The sequence below is a fragment of the Scyliorhinus torazame genome, chromosome 16 (assembly GCF_047496885.1).
Source record: "Scyliorhinus torazame isolate Kashiwa2021f chromosome 16, sScyTor2.1, whole genome shotgun sequence".
NCBI classification, from domain to species: Eukaryota; Metazoa; Chordata; class Chondrichthyes; order Carcharhiniformes; family Scyliorhinidae; genus Scyliorhinus; species Scyliorhinus torazame.
Genome location: NC_092722.1, coordinates 179,064,714 through 179,084,069, shown reverse-complemented (window position 1 = coordinate 179,084,069; position 19,356 = coordinate 179,064,714). Strand labels below are relative to the sequence as shown.

Below are 19,356 nucleotides of genomic sequence, written 5' to 3'. Positions count from 1 at the left end.
AGGGGCTACCCATTGCGATCGTGGCTGATGACGCCTATACGGAGGCCACGCAATGAGGTGGAGAACCGCTACAATGATGCCCATGTAGCGACAAGGGGAGTGATAGAGAGGTGCTTTGGCGTGCTGAAGATGCGTTTCAGGTGCCTGGACCTCTCTGGGGGCGCCCTCCAGTATCGGTCAGATAGGGTCGGCCACATCATTGTGGTGTGCTACGTCCTGCACAACATAGCCCAACAGAGGGGCTATGTGCCGCAGGCAGAGGAGGGCGGGGTGGAGGAGCAGCAGGAAGAGGCGCAGTCCTCCCCAGATGAGGGGGATGGGGGCAATGGTCAGGGCAGACGGGCTAGACATAGGCGGGTGGCTATCCACCGTTACCGGCTGGCCCAGCGGGCACGGGACAGGCTGATAGCCGCCCGCTTCACTGACTAGATGGGCGTGGGAATCGGGTAGTATGGCCACAGACCGCACACCATGGCAACAGCCGACCACTCACACCCCCCACCCACCCAGCACCCTCACCCCCCTCCCCAACCCCACCCACCCCACCCGCATGCACACCACCCCCCCCCCCATTGCCGATCCACCTGCGGCACAACGGCCGAGCTCACACAGTTGCCAGTGGACGCGTGTCTATTGCAGGCCATGGAGGATGATGACAACCAGCCCTGCGATGAGCTCCTGGCTCCACATCGTTGGACTATGTCTGACCCATGACCACAGTACCACCATCCACCCGGACCATCCCTGCATGCGGCTGTGACACTGCAGCGCACGGTCCCATCCTCTGCCCGGGGGGATGTTGATGGCGGCCCAGGGGGAAGGGGCAGACTCACCTGGGGCTGAGGTAAGACCACCCCTCACACACACACACACTTGCGCTCAATGTACATGACACCCCCGCACGCTTTGGACAGAGCACAAAGGCAGCTTCTGTAGGTGTAACATTGACTTTAATAACCAAAGGAGTTCATGCACGTGCCCTAGTCCCTAAAACCCATCTGTGCCCTGCACCCGGGCCAACTTACTCAGTGTCTAATTGTTTGGCCTTACGGGCCCTTTGACTACGTCTACGTGGTTCCCCAGACGGTACAGCATAACTGGAGGTGGACCCCTGTGATTCCTGCCCTCTGACACTGGATCCCTTTGGCGGCCGTTTCCTGGGGCGTCCTGGCCTAGATGGGCCAGGCTGCGGCCCGGGCGACTGGGATGGCGAGCTGCCAGCCTGTCCTGCCCGTTGCCCACCCGATGCACCTGGGACGGAGGGGGGGGGGAGTCCGAGGTGTCGCGGTGTTCCGGGACCCGGGATGGACCACACCACCTCCTCCTCCCTCGGGGTGCCCGATGGCCCCCAGGCCTCTACATGGGTGGGGGATGCGAACGGACTGGCCATCCGACGCCCCCCCCGACATCTGGCGCTGCCAGTCCTGTAGGCCCGTGCTGGTATCGACAGGGGTCTGCAGGTTTGCAGCCATGGAGCCCAGGGGATTGGCAAACCTTGTCTGTGACTGTGCGACGCCGGCTCGCACATGGCCAATGGCGCCGATGCCCTCAGCGATGGTCTGCAGAGACTGGGCTATGGCCTGCTGAGATTGGGCTATGGCCTGCTGAGACTGGGCCATGGCGTTGAGCGCCTCTGCCATCTGGCGCTGGCTCATGGCCTCCTGTGAGAGGGCAGCCATGTCCTGTGCCACAGACGCCGCCTGCACAGAAAGCCCCAGGCCTCGCAAACCGTTACCCATGTCTGACACCGTCGCACCCATTGCCTCCACCGCGGACGCCACCCGTGCGGTGTCGGCCTGGGTGGCACGTATGACCGGCACCACTCCCAGCTCCTGGACGCGGGTGGACTCCTCCACCTGCGACTGCAGCCGCCGCAAGCCTGCCGTCACCCTCTTCGCTCGTCTCCGGTTCGGTGGTTGCATCGGATCTATGGGTGGGTGTGGTAACTCCAGGAAACCGGGATCCATCTGGGCGGCAGATGTACGCTTGGGCTGGGCTGCCCTCCGACCGCCCGGCCCCTCTGCTGCTCCTACCTCCACCTGCTGTACCGGGATGGCTGTGTTGTGCGCACCAGTGAGTGTACCAGAAGCCTCATCACTAAAGTGCCCAACCGAGGTGAGTGTTTCTGCGATGGTGGAGGGTGTTGGTGACAGCAGTGGCGTTGTGTCGTGCTCTTCGTCCCACTCTGGGTCCATGGCACTTTGGGGTGGGTTTCGTCTCCACCCATCCACTCTGTGTCACTGTCCGGTATTTCGTCTTCCCGGGTAGGGGTGTCCTGGGTAGTGGTGTCCTGGGTAGTGGTGTCCTGGCTCGGCTGTGACGGGGGCCTGTGGCTGCCCCTCTCATCGCTGGGTGGCACACGCCTGCGTCGTCGCACCCGCACGAGACCGGGGCATCGTCTCCCTGTTGCTCCAGGTCTCTCCGTCTCCCGTGGTCTCCAAGGGACATCCTGCGGGCGTCGCATGCCGGAGGGTCCGGGTCTCTCCGTCTCCCGTGGCCTCCGAGGGGCATCCTGCGGGCGTCGCATGCCGGAGGGTCCGGATCTCTCCGTCTCCCATGGCCTCCGAGGGGCATCCTGCGGGCGTCGCATGCCGGAGGGTCCGTGTCTCTCCGTCTCCCATGGCCTCTGAGGGGCATCCTGCGGGCGTCGCATGCCGGAGATTCGGGTCTCTCCGTCTCCCGTGGCTTCCGAGGGGCATCCTGCGGGCGGTCTGCATCTGCGGGGATGGGTGCCTCGACGTTTGCTCCTGCGATACCCAATGAAGCATGCATGGTTAGACACGCAGGCAGTGATCAGGTGATATGGGGGAGGGGGATATAGGGGAGGGGGGATATGGGGACGGGCTGTCGGTGGCTCAATTGCTAGTACGCCCCCGACCTCTGCATCAGCAACCTCCCGGTCGTCAGGTCCGCCAGCCAGTTCCAGGGCCCTTTCCTCGTGTTCGGTCAGTGGCCTCTCATCAGTGGGGCCTCCTCCAGTCCTCACATGCTCCCTATTGTTGTGCGCGCGCTTCTCCTGTGGGGGGTGGTGGCAGGGGTAAAAGGCAACAGTGTTAGACAGGTATATGAATGCACGCCATCGGTTGCGCGTGCATTGCAGAGGTTAAGGTTAGGGCTGGATTCACTTGGGGATATGGGGGAATATGGGGGAGGGGGGATATGGGGGAGGGGGGATATGGGGGAGGGGGGATATGGGGGAGGGGGGATATGAGGGAGGGGGAATATGGGGGATATGGGGTAGGGGGATATGGGGGAGGGGGATATGGGGGAGGAGGGATATGGGGAGGGGGATATGGGGAGGGGGTATATGGCGGAGGGGGGATATGGGGAGGGGGATATGGGTGAGGGGGGATATGGGTGAGGGGGGGATATGGTGAGGGGGATATGGGGGATATGGGGGAGTGGGATATGGGGAGGGGGATATGGGGGAGGGAGGATATGGGGGAGGGGGGATATGGGGGAGGGGGGATATGGAGGAGGGAGGATATGGGGGAGGGAGGATATGGGGGAGGGAGGATATGGGGGAGGGGGGATATGGGGGAGGGGGGATATGGGGGAGGGGGGATATGGGGGAGGGGGGATATGGGGAGGGGGGATATGGGGGAGGGGGGATATGGGGGTTATGGGGGATATGGGGGAGGGGGGATATGGGGGAGGGGGGATATGGGGGTTATGGGGAGGGGGGATATGGGGGAGGGGGGATATGGGGGAGGGGGGATATGGGGAGGGGGGATATGGCGGATATGGGGGAGGGGGGATATGGGGAGGGGGATATGGGTGATATGGGGAGGGGGGATATGGGGAGGGGGGATATGGGGAGGGGGGATATGGGGAGGGGGGATATGGGGAGGGGGGATATGGGGGAGGGGGGATATGGGGGAGGGGGGATATGGGGGATATGGAGGAGGGGGGATATGGGGGAGGGGGATATGGGGGAGGGGGGATATGGGGGAGGGGGAGATATGGGGAGGGGGGATATGGGGAGGCTCACCCTGCCTGCTCTGACGAGGTCGTTCACCTTCTTGTGGCACTGGGTGCCTGTCCGTGGTGTCAGGGCCACAGCAGTGACGGCCTCTGCCACCTCCCTCCACAGACGCCGGCTGTGGCGTGGGGCAACTCTGCGGCCGTGCCCGGGATACAGGGCCTCCCTCCTCTGCTCCACTGCGTCCAGGAGTGCCTCCACATCGCGTGACTGGAACCTCTGGGCTGAGCGGCGGCCAGCCATCCGGTCGGGTGTTCCGGTCGGGTGTTCCGGTCGGGTGTTCCGGTCGGGTGGGGGGGAGCAGCGCGTCCTTATGAGCCGTCACGCCGTGCGGCGTGTATGACGCTGCATGGCGTGAACCACGTGAGCAAGCGCGGATCCTGTCACGTCGGTGCTAGCCCATTTCGGGCCGGAGACTTCGCGACGTTTTTGGCGGCGTGATGCAGGTCGGATTTGCGCCGTTTTTTGCGCCGATCGGCGGACTTTGCGCCGATAATGGAGAATTTCGCCCCTGGTCACTGTGTGGAGTTTTCACATTCTCCCAGTGTCTGCGTGGGTTTCCTCCGGGTGCTCCAGTTTCCTCCCACAGTCCAAAGATGTCCAGGTTAGGTGGTTTGGCCATCCTAACTTGCCCATTAGTGTCGGAAAGGTAGGGTAGGGTTACGGGGTGGGGTGAGGGAGTTGACCTAGGTACAGAGAGGGTCTGTGCATTCTCGATGGGCTGAATGGCTTCTTCTGCACTGTAGGTATTTTATGAATCTATGAAAGCTGTCAGTCAATTCAATTGCCTTTCTGCAGGACAAAATTTCCCACAGCAAATGGAGAGGTCGAAGACCAGATTGAGGACCATCTCCCTGCACAAAGAACAGGCTGCAGAGCTTCTTGCATGGAAGGCGAGATCAGCCATCTCCCATCTCATAAAGGAAGATGGTTGTGGTCGTTGGAGGTCAATCATCTCAGCTCCAGTACATCACTGCAGGAGTTCCTCAGGGTAGTGTCCTCGGCCCAACCATCTTCAGCTGCTTCATCAATGACCTGTCATCCATCAGAAGGTCAGAAGTGGGGATGTTCGCAGATGACTGCACAATGTTCAGCACCATTCGCGACTTCTCCGATAATGAAGCAGTCCATGTCCAAATGCAGCAAGACCTGGATAATATTCAGGCTTGGGCTGGCAAGTAGCAAGTTACATTCGTACCACACAATGACCATATTCTACAAGAGGGATCTAACCATTGCCCCTTGACATTCAATTGCATTACCATCGCTGAATCCCCCACAATCAACATCCTGGGGGTTACCATTGATCAGAAAGTGAACTGGACTAGCTACATTAACACTGTGGCTACCAGGACAGGTCAAAGGCTAGGAATCCTATGGTGCGTAACTCACCTCCTGACCCCCCAAAGCCTGTCAACCATCTACGAGGCACAAGCCAGGAGTATAATGGAATACTCTCCACTTGCCTGGATGAGTGCAGCTCCAACAACACTCAAGAAGCTCAACACCATCCAGGACAAAGCAGCCCGCTTGATTGCTCCTCCTTCTACAAAGATTCAAACCCTCCAACCCCGATGAAAAGTGACAGCCTTGTGTAACATCTACAAGATGCACTGCAGTAACTCACCAAGTTCCAAAACCCATGACCACTACCATCTAGAAGGACAAGAGCAGCAGATACCTGCGAACCGCACCACCTGGAGATTCCCCACCACGTCACTCACCACCGGGATTTGAAAATATATCACAAGTCCTTCACAGTCGCTGGATCAAAATCCTGGAACTCCCTCCCTAACAGCACAGTGGGTGTACAAAGAACAACAAAGAACAAAGAAATGTACAGCACAGGAACAGGCCCTTCGGCCCTCCAAGCCCGTGCCGACCATGCTGCCCGACTAAACTACAATCTTCTACACTTCCTGGGTCCGTATCCTTCTATTCCCATCCTATTCATATATTTGTCAAGATGCCCCTTAAATGTCCCTATCGTCCCTGCTTCCACTACCTCCTCCGGTAGCGAGTTCCAGGCACCCACTACCCTCTGCGTAAAAAACTTGCCTCGTACATCTACTCTAAACCTTGCCCCTCTCACCTTAAACCTATGCCCCCTAGTAATTGACCCCTCTACCCTGGGGAAAAGTCTCTGACTATCCACTCTGTCTATGCCCCTCATAATTTTGTGTACCTATGTGTACCTATGTGTACCTATGTGTACCTATGCCTGAAGGACTGCAGTGGTTCAAGAAGGCAGTTCATCACCACCTTCTTAACGGCAACTAAGGATGGGCAATAAATATTGGCCAAACCAGCGACGCCCACATCCCAAAAATTAATGTTTTTAAAGCCCCAACGCACTAGGGGCGGGTCCCCGGACCCCCTCAACCTCCCAACACCCTCGCAGGCCACCCCAGGCCCGATCGCCAGAGCACAAAAAAGGCCAGTCCCTTGCAGCTCACAGTGCCACCTGGGCAGCTTGGCAGTGACAGGCTGGCGCCCAGGTGACACTGCCAGGGTGCCAGGCTGTCACTGCCAGGGTGCCCATTTGGCACCAGCACCTTCAGGGGCTAGGCCCGCCGCGGAGTGGTTTGCGCCGGCCGGCCGGCGGGAAAGGGGCTTGGTGCCACGCCAACCGGCGCCGAAGGGCCTCCGCCGGCCGGCGCGAGTTGGCGCATGCGCAGAGAGCTTCGCTTCCCCACCGGGAATGGCGGACCGGTACAGCCTCCGGTGCGGAAGGATAGAGTGTCCCCACGGCACAGGCCCGCCCGCGGATCGGTGGGCCCCGATCGTGGGCCAGGCCAGCATGGGGGCACCTTCCGGGGCCAGATTTCCCCCGCGCCCCCCAAGGACCCCGGATGGCGCCCGTGCCGCCAGGTCCCGCCAGTAAGGACCTTTACGCCGGCGGGACTGGCAAAGAACGGGCGGGACTTCGGCCCATCGCGGGCCTGAGAATTCGGGGGGTCCCAGGGCCCACTGAGTCGCGCCGGACCCTGCCATTCTCCGACCCGGCGGAGGGGTCAGAGAATCCCGCCCCATATTTGCCTACGATGAGACCACATGGGGTCAGATAACAAGTAGCAGGATGGATAGCTGGCTACAAAACAGAAAAGCGAGAAAGGGATTTAAAGGCAGTTACTCACAACAGGTTAAAAGTGGGAAGTGGCTTTCGAGAAGAATTGGTGAAGTGGCCACTGTTATTACACAAGTCATTTGGACTCAGGAATACAAACTACAATCTCAGAATTTGTGGACAAAGTATAATGATACAGATGGGAACTGTGACAATGTACAAGGGCGGGACTGTGGCACAGTGGTTAGCACTGCAGCTTCAGGGACCCGGGTTCAATTCTGGCCTCAGGTGACTGTTTGTGTGGAGTTTGCACTTTCCCCCCCGTGTGTGCGTGGGTTTCCTCCGGGCGCTCCGGTTTCCTCCCACAGTCCAAAGATGTGCCGGTTAGGCAGATTGGCAAGGATTTTACAATTAATGAACAATTCCATAGGGTAGACATAGAAAAGATATTTTCATTTGCGGGGCAGAACAGAACAACAAGCAATAAATATAAGATAGTGACCAATAAATCCAACAAGGAATTCAGAAGAAGCTTCTTTGTCCAGAAAATGGGAAGATTGGGGAACATGCTAGCAAGTTGAGGTGACCACATTCATTGCTTATAAGGGTAAGTTAGATAAACTCGGGGTGGGGGAGAAATTAGTAGAAAGATATGATGATGACGTTGGACAAAGAAGATTGAGGGCAAGTTCACGTAAACATAAACACCAGCATGGTCCGATTGGACCCAGTGACTTGTTTCTGTGGTGTAAACACTATGCAATGCGATACTTTGTACCATGTAACTTACACCGACCTATCAATTCTTACCTGTTGAATGGGTCCACTTTTAAGAAAGTAAGTGATTTTACGGGATATTCAGCGACAATGTCAGCACAATCCATCAAGGTTTTCTGAGGCCCTTTCTTGTGAATCACTACAGCTCTGCCCACAACTAGAAATACAGAAACCGGTGATAACATGTCTCCAAAATCAAATACTGCAGGTGTGGAAATATGAAATAAAAACAGAAAATGCTGGGACAGCTCAGCAGGTCAGGTATCATTTGTGGAGCGAGAAACTGGGTTAATGGGCGGGATTTACCGACTACCCCTGCCACGTGGTGTTCGGCGGGATAGGTGACCTGCCAGCAGTCAGCCGATTCCGCCGTTGTCAACCCCCCATCGCCGGGAAACCCGTGCGCTGTCGCGGGACTGGAACCTCCCGCCGGCGTGACCAGCGGGTTAATGCCGGCCAACATTTTAGGTCAATGACCTTTCTCTCTCTCTCACTGATACTGTGTGACTATCTGGGTATTTCCACCATTCTCTGTTGTTGTAAAACATTACCTGTCCTTTCTTAAATTTGTTTCTGCATTTTTTTCCTTTTCATTCAAACAAGTTCTTTCTATTCAAAAGGTAAAATGTGCATAAGCCATCAATGCCGGTTCAGCAAGTAATGGATTTGTACTCTGCATTTAATATAAGTGGTCTATTTAACAACAGACAGTTCCACAATCAGGAGAAATTGTGTGTAAAGATACCAGTTGGCACTTTGCATCAATGTTTTAGTTAGCTTAGGGGTTTTCAGGTGCTGCTTAAACCATGGAATTTTCTTTGGTGGAGTATAAATGATGATCTTGTAACAGCATTGACAATCATCAAATTCACTATTATTATAAAGGATCAGTATGCAAGAGAGCATTTCTCTGTTAATGCATGCTGAATTTATGTTGATTTTTATTTAATTGTCACATGCGTTATGAAGATGTGTTGTATAAAATATTAATCGGCTGGACAGACATTCTTTTATAATGTCATCAGCTAGACGGTTTGACAAATGTACAGTTACGATGTTGCATTTGTGAAGGACATGCGCTGCATTTCACAGAGGCCAGGGGTCCGCTCCATTACTGTTGCTAACGAGAATTTGGCCTTTCCACTTGCTGGTGGCAGGGTTCTCTACTCCCTCCGCTCGTCAATGGGATTTCTCATTGAAGCCACACCGCCGGGAAACTCATCTCCATCTTAAAAGGGAGACCTCTTATTCTTAAACTGTGCCCCCCGCACAAGAAGAAACATCCTTCTGTTATACTCTCTGTCAAATCCCCTCAGGATCTTATATGTTTCAATAAGATCACCATTCATTCTTATAAACCCAGATCAAACCCCAATAGTGGCTGGGACCAAAACCCCAATATTTTACTTTATTTTAAAGGTGTCGATGGTAGCCATGATGTGGAGATGCCGGCGTTGGACTTGGGTGAGCACAGTAAGAAGTCTTACAACCTGAGGAAGGAGCAGCGCTCCGAAAGCTAGTGACATCGAAACAAACCTGTTGGACTTTAACCTGGTGTTGTAAGACTTCTTACTTTATTTTAAGATCTCATAGAAAGAATGACTCACTCCAGGAGTAATTGCATGAAAAAATAGGGCTTTGGTATTTCTAAAACAAAACTGTTTTATGAATACAATATTAAACTTTTAACTTCACACCCAAAAACAACAGTTTACAATTACCCCTTAACACAACTATACAATTTACCATTAAACAACAAGAAAAGAAGCATACAGCACTTAATCCAGCTTAAAGTTAACAGGACATAAAGTAATGCTTGTTTTATAAAACAGATTTGGCTCTGGTTGGAACACTTTCAGACTCTGGCTGAATATCTTCAAATAGCTGCTTCAACTAGGTTGCTTCAGCCTCTTCCTCGTCTTCAGACAAAACTACTCTGCTTTAAAATATTATTACTCTTTTTTTTCTAACTCTCCTACTTGGAAAGAATTGCGGATTCAGAGTCAGTCAGATCAGAACTCAGCTCCTCTCTCTCAAAGCTTCCCTGAACTCACTGCCTCTCTGAGCTCCACCCAGCAATGGCCTCATCTCCCCTCGCTGAACAACACAATCTCTGCAGGATGAAAATGCACATCAACTCCCAAGGGACATCCCCAGTCAAACCACTGTGCATTAGTCCGGCCTGACAGACACATTCCTTCATCAATTTAATCTTCCTGCTGCTGAAAACACCCAGGCTCTGCAAATTATTTTTAAAATCATCACAACTGCAGTCAAACGCACACTAACCCACAGGCTTTTAACTCTTAACTTGTCCCAATATTTAGAAGCCAATATTCCCAAAATCGTCCAATCATCACACAGTTAATTATAAACCTCCCTTTTAAATTCAAACTCTGTTATGTTAAACTGAGGATTGAGAAAAAGAGTTCTGATCGTAACACAATAAAAGTTTTAAATAGTAAAATGTTGTCCATCAGCCCCTTCTGTTGGAGCCATTTGGAGATTACTTTCTTTTAAGGTTGTGGATCTCTACGAGGATCCAATAAGATCCGACCCTTCTCAGTACAGTTTAGGTACATTCCTGGGGGGAGCGGACGGAGGGCGTCTACAGCCGGAGTTCCCTGGTGGTGAAGGAGTTAGGGTGAATTGGGAAATGTGGGTCTATGTATTATCAAATTGACATAATGTCAAAGGAGTGTCAAGGTGAATATAAAAATTACAAAGGAAAACTTAAAAAGGAAATAAGAGAGGTAAAGAACCAGTGTGAGATTGCATTTGCAGATAACATAAAAGGGAACCTAAAGGTCTTAACATTAAAAGAGTTGCCATAGCCGGGGGTGGTGCACGAAGACCAGACAGGGTTCGTAAAAAGGAGACAACTGAATGTTAACGTGCGACGACTATTAGGGGTGATAATGATGCCCCCAGTGGAGGGGGAGGCAGAGATAGTGGTGGCAATGGACGCAGAGAAGGCATTTGATAGGGTGGAGTGGGAGTATTTATGGGAAGTGTTAAGGAGGTTTGGGTTTGGGAACGGGTTTATTAGCTGGGTTAGACTTCTTTATGGGGCTCCAACGGCAAGCGTAGTTACAGGTCGACATAGATCGGAGTATTTCCGACTATATAGGGAAACAAGACAGGGATGCCCGCTGTCTCCATTGTTGTTCGCGTTGGCAATTGAACCTCTGGCCATGGCGTTGAGAGACTCCAGGAAATGGAGAGGGGTGATTAGAAGGGGAGAAGAACACCGAGTCTCGTTATACGCGGATGACCTATTGTTATACGTGTCGGACCCAGCGGGGGGGATGATAGAGGTTATGCAAATTTTGAGGGGGTTCGGGGATTTCTCGGGGTATAGGCTAAACATGGGGAAGAGTGAATTATTTGTGATACATCCAGGGGACCAGAGTAGAGAGATAGAAGGCTTGCCTCTAAGGAAAGTGGAAAGAAACTTCCGATACCTGGGGATTCAGATCGCTAGGAGCTGGGGAACCTTGCACAGACTTAATCTGACACGGTTGGTAGAACAAATGGAGGAGGACTTCAAGAGGTGGGACATGCAGCCTCTATCGCTGGCGGGCAGGGTGCAAGCAATTAAGATGATGGTCCTCCCGAGGTTCTTATTTGTATTTCAATGTCTCCCTATACTAATCACCAAGCCCTTTTTTAATAAAATAGACAGGAGCATCACGAGCTTTGTGTGGGCAGGGAAAGTTCCGAGAGTAAGGAGGGGGTTCCTTCAGCGTAGTAGGGACAGAGGAGGATTGGCACTACCGAACTTGGGCGATTACTATTGGGCCGCCAATGTGGCAATGATACGTAAATGGATGATGGAGGGTGAGGGAGCGGCGTGGAAAAGACTGGAGAGAAAGTCCTGTAAAGGGACGAGTTTAGAGGCGCTGGTGACGGCGCCGCTACCGATCTCACCTAAAAAGTTTACCACGAACCCGGTGGTGGCGGCAACATTGAATATCTGGGGACAGTGGAGGCGACAGAGAGGGGTGCGGGGAGTCCTGGTGGGGTCCCCAATCAGGAACAACCATAGGTTCGCCCCAGGAAGAATGGATGGAGGATTTCAGAGCTGGTACCAGTTGGGAATTAGGAGGGTGGGAGATTTATTTATTGATGGGACTTTTGCGAGCTTGGGAGCATTGGAGGAAAAGTATAAGTTGCCCCGGGGAAATTTCTTGAGATATATGCAGGTGAGGGCGTTTACTAGACAACAGGTGAGGGAATTTCCGTTGCTCCCGACACAGGGGATACAGGACAGGGTGCTTTCAGGGGTGTGGGTCGGAGAGGGCAAGGTGTCAGAGATTTACCGAGAGATGAGGGAAGAGGGGGAGGAGTCGGTGGGCGAACTAAAAGGAAAGTGGGAAGAAGAACTAGGGGAGGAGATAGAGGAGGGTATGTGGGCTGATGCCCTAAGCAGGGTAAGTTCCTCTTCCTCATGCGCCAGGCTTAGCCTGATTCAATTTAAGGTGCTACATAGAGCACACATAACGGGAGCAAGATTGAGCAGGTTCTTTGGAGTGGAGGACAAATGTGGGAGGTGTGGCGGGAGCCCGGCACACCACGCACATATGTTTTGGGCGTGCCCGGCACTGGAAGGGTATTGGAAGGGAGTGACGGGAGTGATTTCTAAGGTGGTGAAGGCCCGGGTCAAACCAGGCTGGGGGTTAGCTCTATTTGGAGTTACGGAAGAGCCGGGAGTGCAGGAGGCGAAAGAGGCCGACGTTGTGGCCTTTGCGTCCCTAGTAGCCCGGCGCAGGATCCTACTCATGTGGAAGGAGGCGAAACCCCCCGGACTGGAGGCCTGGGTAAATGATATGGCGGGGTTCATTAAACTGGAGCAGATAAAGTTTGCCCTGAGAGGATCAGCTCAAGGGTTCACCAGGCGGTGGCAGCCATTTCTCGACTACCTAGGGGAACGTTAGAGGGAAGACAGATGACCAGCAGCAGCAACCCAGGGGGAAGGGGGGGGGGGGGGGAGGGGGGAGGGGGGGGGGGTTAGTTTAGTTTAGGTCAAAGATAAAGGGGTTTTGTTACTTGTGTATTGTTAAAAATTTCTGTATTGTTATTGTTGCGTTTGCTTTGTAAGAGGGGAAAAATTGTTGTTTGGGAAAAAAATTTCAATAAAACATATTTTTAAAAAAAAGAGTTGCCATAGCTGAGGTGAGGTTGTTAGGGGCCAATGTGGAAACCTATCAGAAAACGCAGAACACATGGCTGAGGTGCTAAAGGCGAGGTGCTAAATGAGGACTTGCAATGAAGGAGACTTTGCCAAAATCATCATAAACTAGGAATATGTCAGGTTACTGCATGAGGTAAAAAGAAAGAGAAGATATTCGCAAGAAGTTAAAGTGGATAAATCACCCGTTCCAGATCGATACACCCTAACTTACCGAAGAAAGTAAGGTTAGAAATTGTGGAGGTACAGGTCACGGTCTTCAAACATTTCTTGGATACAGGGATAATTCCAGAGGACTGGTGGATTACAAAATGTTACATCCTTGTTCAAAAGAAAGAGGATGAACCTGGCAGAAGCTTTTAGAAGCAAAGATTTGGGAGAAAATGAATAGCCATTGGGCAAGCATGGACTAATAAAGAAGGACGAGCATGAATTTGTTACGGGCAAATCATGTTTGACTAATTCAATTGAGTTTTTGTTGAGAAAATATGGAAGGTAGATGAAAGCAGTACAATGGTGTTCTGTATGTAAACTGAAGCCCATGGGGTACAAGGAACAGCAGCAGCATGGATACAACATTTGCTGTGGGATAGAAGACAGATTTGTGGGGCATGGTTCTTATTAGGACTAAAGGGAGGTAGAGAATGGTGTTCTTTAGAGTTCATGACTATCCTGCTGTTATGGATATATCACTGATTTGGGTTTGGAGGCACAGGATATAATTATATCATTTCAGAATTATAATTATGAAATTTGTAGATTACACAAAACTTGGAAGTGTATTAAACAGAGTGGAATATAATAGCAGACTTTAATAGAGGGATGGGATGATTGGAGAATGTCAGATGAAACTGAATGCAAGCCATGTGAGGTAATACAATTTGATAGGGAGAATGAGGGCAGACAAGAAAGGTTAAATTGTACACTTTTAAGCAGGGTCAGAGCTACCCGGGGGTGTTAATGCACAAACCTGACATGTTCTGATTACAATTATGCACAAAGGTGGAAGGACAGATTAAGAATGCAGCTCATCAAGCAAACAAGATCCTGGGATTGACAGAGACCTTAGGGCAAGCTTTATGCTACCGAAGCTGTAGCTTTAGTTATAGGGTCCTTCAGAAAATGCCCTTCAGCCCATCACGTCTGCACCGGTCAAAAACCACCCAATTTTTCTAATCCTATTTTCCAGCATTTGGCTCATGCCCTGGGATTGCAAGTGCACATGTAAATACTTCTTCAATGTTATGAGGGTCTCTGCCTCCAACACCCTTTCAGGCAGCGAGTTCCAAACTCCCATTACCCTCTGGGTTAAAAAGCTTTTCCTCACATCCCCTCTAAACCTGCTGCCCTTTACCTTAAATCTATGCCCCCTGGTCATTGATCCCACCATCACGGGGAAACGTTTCTTCCTATCGACTCTATCTATGCCCTTTATAATTTTATACATCTTAATCATGTCCCCCCTCAGCCTTCTCTGCTCCAAGGAAAACACTTCCAATTTATCTTCATAAGTAAAACTCTCCAGCCCAGGCAACATCCCGGTAGATCTCCTCTACACCCTTTCCAATGCTATCACATCCCTCCTATTATATGGGTTCCAGAACTGAGTACTCTTGGCAGTCCCATCTCAGTTTGAAGGGTCCCATTAGACCCAGCTTTTGCTCTGGGGAGGTGGGACCAGATAGAGCCAGACTAGGACTAGTCAACCTCAGAAGCAGATCCTAGGTGGCCAAGAAGGCTGGCAAGTGCTGAGGTGGGTGGTTAGGAAGCTGACTTCAGTTCTCTTGAACTCTGTCCCAATTGTTTTAGAAGTTGTTAGGCCCTTTAGCTCTCCTCTCTCATTCCCCCATTGGTCCGCAATGCCAACTCACATCCCCATTCACTCCATGTCCTCTCATATCCCCCATATCACCTCCATAGCCACTAATCCAGCATGGGCAAACCTCAGGAACCATGTAGGGATGACAAAAAGAAACTTCTAACAATAAAGTACAGCTCTTGCTCAAAAGCCCTTGTAGTGGGAAAAAGCCATTAATTAAACCTATTAAATCTTGTGGTTAATCTTTTATAAAACAAATAAACTTCTATCCATACCCCACATCAATACAATACTTTAATAGCCTCTTTAATCTGTCAATCAATTTGTGATCACAGAGCCCTTGCTTTGATAGCTGTATCTTCTGAAACTCAACCAAGCATTCATAAAGACATAATACTAGTCCTTGAAAAGTAGCACCAAAGACCTCTATAGAAATTGCATGAACAGTTGATACTGATTTTTTCTAACCTACTCCAGATGGTCTTTTAATCTGTTTCCCGTGTTTAAAACGCAGGGTTTTTAGAATATGAGACTTTTTTAAAAGTTATCCACCCTTCAAGGGCTTTTACATTTTCTCCATCAATTTGTGATTCCCACGCTGAAGGTTAACACCTCTGGACCAGCCAAAATGGGGTCTGTTTGAACTCAGAACTAAGTTCAAATGGCCTTGCTGAGTTTGGGTTTCCCTGCCAAGTGAGTCACACTGAGTCCCTTCCCCCGCTAGCAACAAATTAATCTGTTGTAAATGGGACTTCCACATCCAGATTCTGCCAGCCATTTTTAAAAGGCCAATTGTGTCTTCCCAAAAATCTGGTCCTTAGTCTTAAAAAGCCAGGAGGCTATATTAAATCTGTATAAAGCTGTATATTGGTGGGATAGATATAAAGAGAGACCCTGGTTCTGAGGTGAGAGGCTAGGAAGCTCTTAAAGATCAGTTTCAGAGGGGGCTGGGAGCAGATGACCAATTTCTCATGTCTGGCCCCAAGGGCCTGACAACAGAATGTGCAAGGTAGCTAATGGTCAAACGTTAGTGGTCAAAATCAGTGAATGCTCAATGCACCACATCTCCTTCACTTACCCAGTTCCTCGCGCTCGTGCCTAATCTACAGATACTCAATTCATTATCACACACACCCACCAATGCTATCAGCCTCACAACCAGCTCTTATTTCCTCTGCATACTTCCAGTTATTTAGCTATGGCAGGTACATCACCCAAACCCAGTACTACATAGTCACTCATTCTGCCCTTTCTCTTACAGGAAAGAAAGGGCGGAAAAAAGAATGTTAGCAGTTCCACATGACTCAGTGTAGGACCATTACATTTCCAGATATATATCAATGTGCTATCTCCAATAGCGGCACGGTGGCACAGTGGTTAGCACTGCAGCCTCACAGCACCAGGGACCCAGGTTCAATTCTGGCCTTATGTGGAGTTTACACATTCTCTCCATGTCTGCGTGGGTTTCCTCCGGGTACTCTGGTTTCCTCCCACAGTCCAAATATATGCACGTTAGGTGGATTGGCCTTGCTAAGTTGCCCCTTGGTGCCCAGAGAGTTGCAGGTTAGGTGGGGTTGCGGGGATAGGGCAGGGGAGTGGGCCTAGATAGGGTGCTCTTTCAGAGTATCGGTGCAGATTCTATTGGCCGAATGGCCTCCTTCTGCACTGCAGGGAGTCTATGAATGGAAATGGAAATCGCTTATTGTCACAAGTAGGCTTCAATGAAGTTACTGTGAAAAGCCCCTAGTCGCCACATTCCGGCGCCTGTTCGGGGAGGCTGGTACGGGAATTGAACCGTGCTGCTGGCCTGCTTGGTCTGCTTTAAAGGCCAGCGATTTAGCCCAGTGTGCTAAACCAGCCCCTGCTGGTTTCTGCCCATATGATGCTATGGATCTGAAATTTCACACCCTCTATTCCTCCATACAAGTTATTGATATTGAAAATGAAAGTCGACATAGGCTGCTCTGCCTGTATTTTGAGAGAGCGGACTGGTGGTGATTTAACCACACCTCAGCCGAGAGGCAAGGTTGAGAAGGAGGGGCCTTCTTGGATAATCTCAGTCGCTCCACATCATGAATCGGCCGTCCAGCTAACTGACCCTCGAATGTTATTGATAAGTAAGTATACCAGTTACATTCTGCATGTGTTACACGTATGCTACACAGCACGGTAGCATTGTGGATAGCACAATTGCTTCACAGCTCCAGGGTTCCATGTTCGATTCCGGCCTGGGTCACTGTCTGTGCGGAGTCTGCACATCCTCCCCGTGTGTGCGTGGGTTTCCTCCGGGTGCTCCGGTTTCCTCCCACAGTCCACAGATGTGCAGCTAAGTTGGATTGGCCATGCTAAATTGCCCTTAGTGTCCAAAATTGCCCTTAGTGTTGGGTGGGGTTGCTGGGCTATGGGGATAGGGTGGAGGTGCGGACCTTGGGTAGGGTGCTCTTTCCAAGATCCGGTGCAGACTCGATGGGCCGAATGGCCTCCTTCTGCACTGTAAATTCTATCTACACTATTTAGATGTCAAAAAGCAAAAACAGTACTTGCAAGCTTGCACATTCTAATGTTAGTACATTAGCAAACATATGTCTACATATTGGGCATGAACCTACCAGTAAAATCTCCATAAAGTGGCAGATAGACGTCATTTTTCAAATGTCTCTTATTGAGACTAAGGAAGCCCTGTTTGGATTCTAGGTCTCCCACTTCGCAGTGCAAAGGATAGGCTGAAGAGCAACTGAACTGGTAACTGTCCTGCAAAATAAGTGGGGGGAAAAATCAATTCTTGATCAATCCATTTCAAATGATACCCTTAAAACACTGCTGGTAGTTTATTGAATTGCTTCCAACTGATAAACTAAGCAACATTATCTCATTTGGCCACGGTGATATCATGCCACCTACCACGCATGGGAATTAATCTTCCAGTACTCTACAAGGATCTAGAAATTCAGATGTATCTATAAACTATACACCTGAAGAATGAGGGCTGAGGCTTCACCTGATATTGGGCTGAGGCCTCAGTTCAGCAGAGCTGGCGAGATGCGCACAGCTACCAGCAAAGCATAAATGAGGAAGGGAAGCGGACAGGCCTGAAAGGGTGTTGTGAGGAAAAGATGGCCACAAGCGATCAGTGGAAATGGGACAATTGTTCGAATGTGGAGTTGAGAAAAGCAAGATCCACGTTCAGGTTAAGTATATTTTAAAAACTTGCCTTATTATTTGCGGCAAACTGGTGCCTGTTGAGCCGTGTGCAGACCCGGTTTTACGGAGTGTCAGTCCCCCAGGGCAAAGTAAAATTGCATTGGGGGCGCCAAAGAGGCATTAGCCTTTTTATTTGCACATGAAAATGTAGTTTGGAACTAATCAGTGGAACTAATAAGCGAGGGATGAATTTAGGTTACACCCTACTTGTATCCCACAGAATTCATACAGAGGTGACTGAACTATTTCAGGCTTGGGAACACCAAACTGATTTTTGGCTTTACTGATATGGCAGGCAATGCATTTCTGGTCTGTAACAAGCAGGCGCTTCCTGTTCACAATACTGGGGCTCAGCAGGTCATTAATTGTCTGAAACGCAGGAGGAGTGTGGCTGAATTTCAGGACAATCACATTAGGAGAGTCGATGGCTGGTGAAAATAGCTGAGCCAGTTAGTAAGCTGTCTCAAATAATAAAGTACGACCGTCAACACGTTTATTCTTGTAAACTTCCATGAATTTTCCCCTGATGGAGTTATTAGCACATAAATTTGTTTCCAGAATATTTGGGTTAAACCCTGTGGCTTGAATTTCCCGGCCGTTGGGATTGTTTTTTTCCCGCCGACAGTACACTTCCACCCGCAGGATTCCCAGCGCCTTGGGGTGGCTTCAATGGGAATCCCATTGACAAGTGGCGGGAAGAAAGAATTCCGCTGCCAGTGAATGGTGTGCTGCCAATAACCAGTGGCTTGGGGACGGTAGAATCCCGCCCTGTAACTGGTTTCGCACAGAATTCATACATGGATGATTGAGACAACGGGCTAAATTCTCTGCCTCGCGACGCCGCACATGTGAATCGTGATCAGGCGGAGAATCGACCGGCCAAAGTCGAGTTCCACGCTCAGTGCTGATTTGTACCCCTTGCTCCCGTCCCTCACTGGCTGTGATACCGAGGTTTGTGCTCCACACTACCGGCGGCATACAAAACCGGCATTTGCATGCTTTCAATGTGATTAGCGGGATGCATACAGAATGCTCCGCCCTTCCATGATGTTCCGCTCCTCAGGCAGATGTCTCGAGGATGCGAATTACTATATGTATTTACAAACATGGACTGGGTGCCATGGCATCGGAGGGAGAGTGGGAGACTAAAAAAAACAGTGAAAAACCATTAAACACTGTCAGGCTTGCCTGGGGTGGCTGCCCTGGCTGGGTACAGTAGCAGGTAGTGACTTGGTGCCAGGTCCGTGGACTTGTGGTGTCCCCTCAGCATCGGGGGTTGCCCTGGCTCAGATCGCCATTTCTGCAGCCTGTCTTTCAAA

General features: G+C 50.9%; 1 protein-coding gene across 1 annotated transcript in view; it reads right to left on the bottom strand.

The window, feature by feature from the left end:
• Window positions 1-19,356, bottom strand: part of cusr (Copper-only SOD repeat protein) — a 204,076-nt gene that overhangs the window by 56,587 nt on the left and 128,133 nt on the right. The window contains exons 6-7 of the mRNA XM_072479539.1: window positions 17,446-17,587; window positions 7,860-7,983 (exon numbers count right to left, since the gene is read on the bottom strand). Coding sequence (XP_072335640.1) covers window positions 7,860-7,983; window positions 17,446-17,587 — 266 coding nt within the window. The remainder of the gene's footprint in view (window positions 1-7,859; window positions 7,984-17,445; window positions 17,588-19,356) is intronic.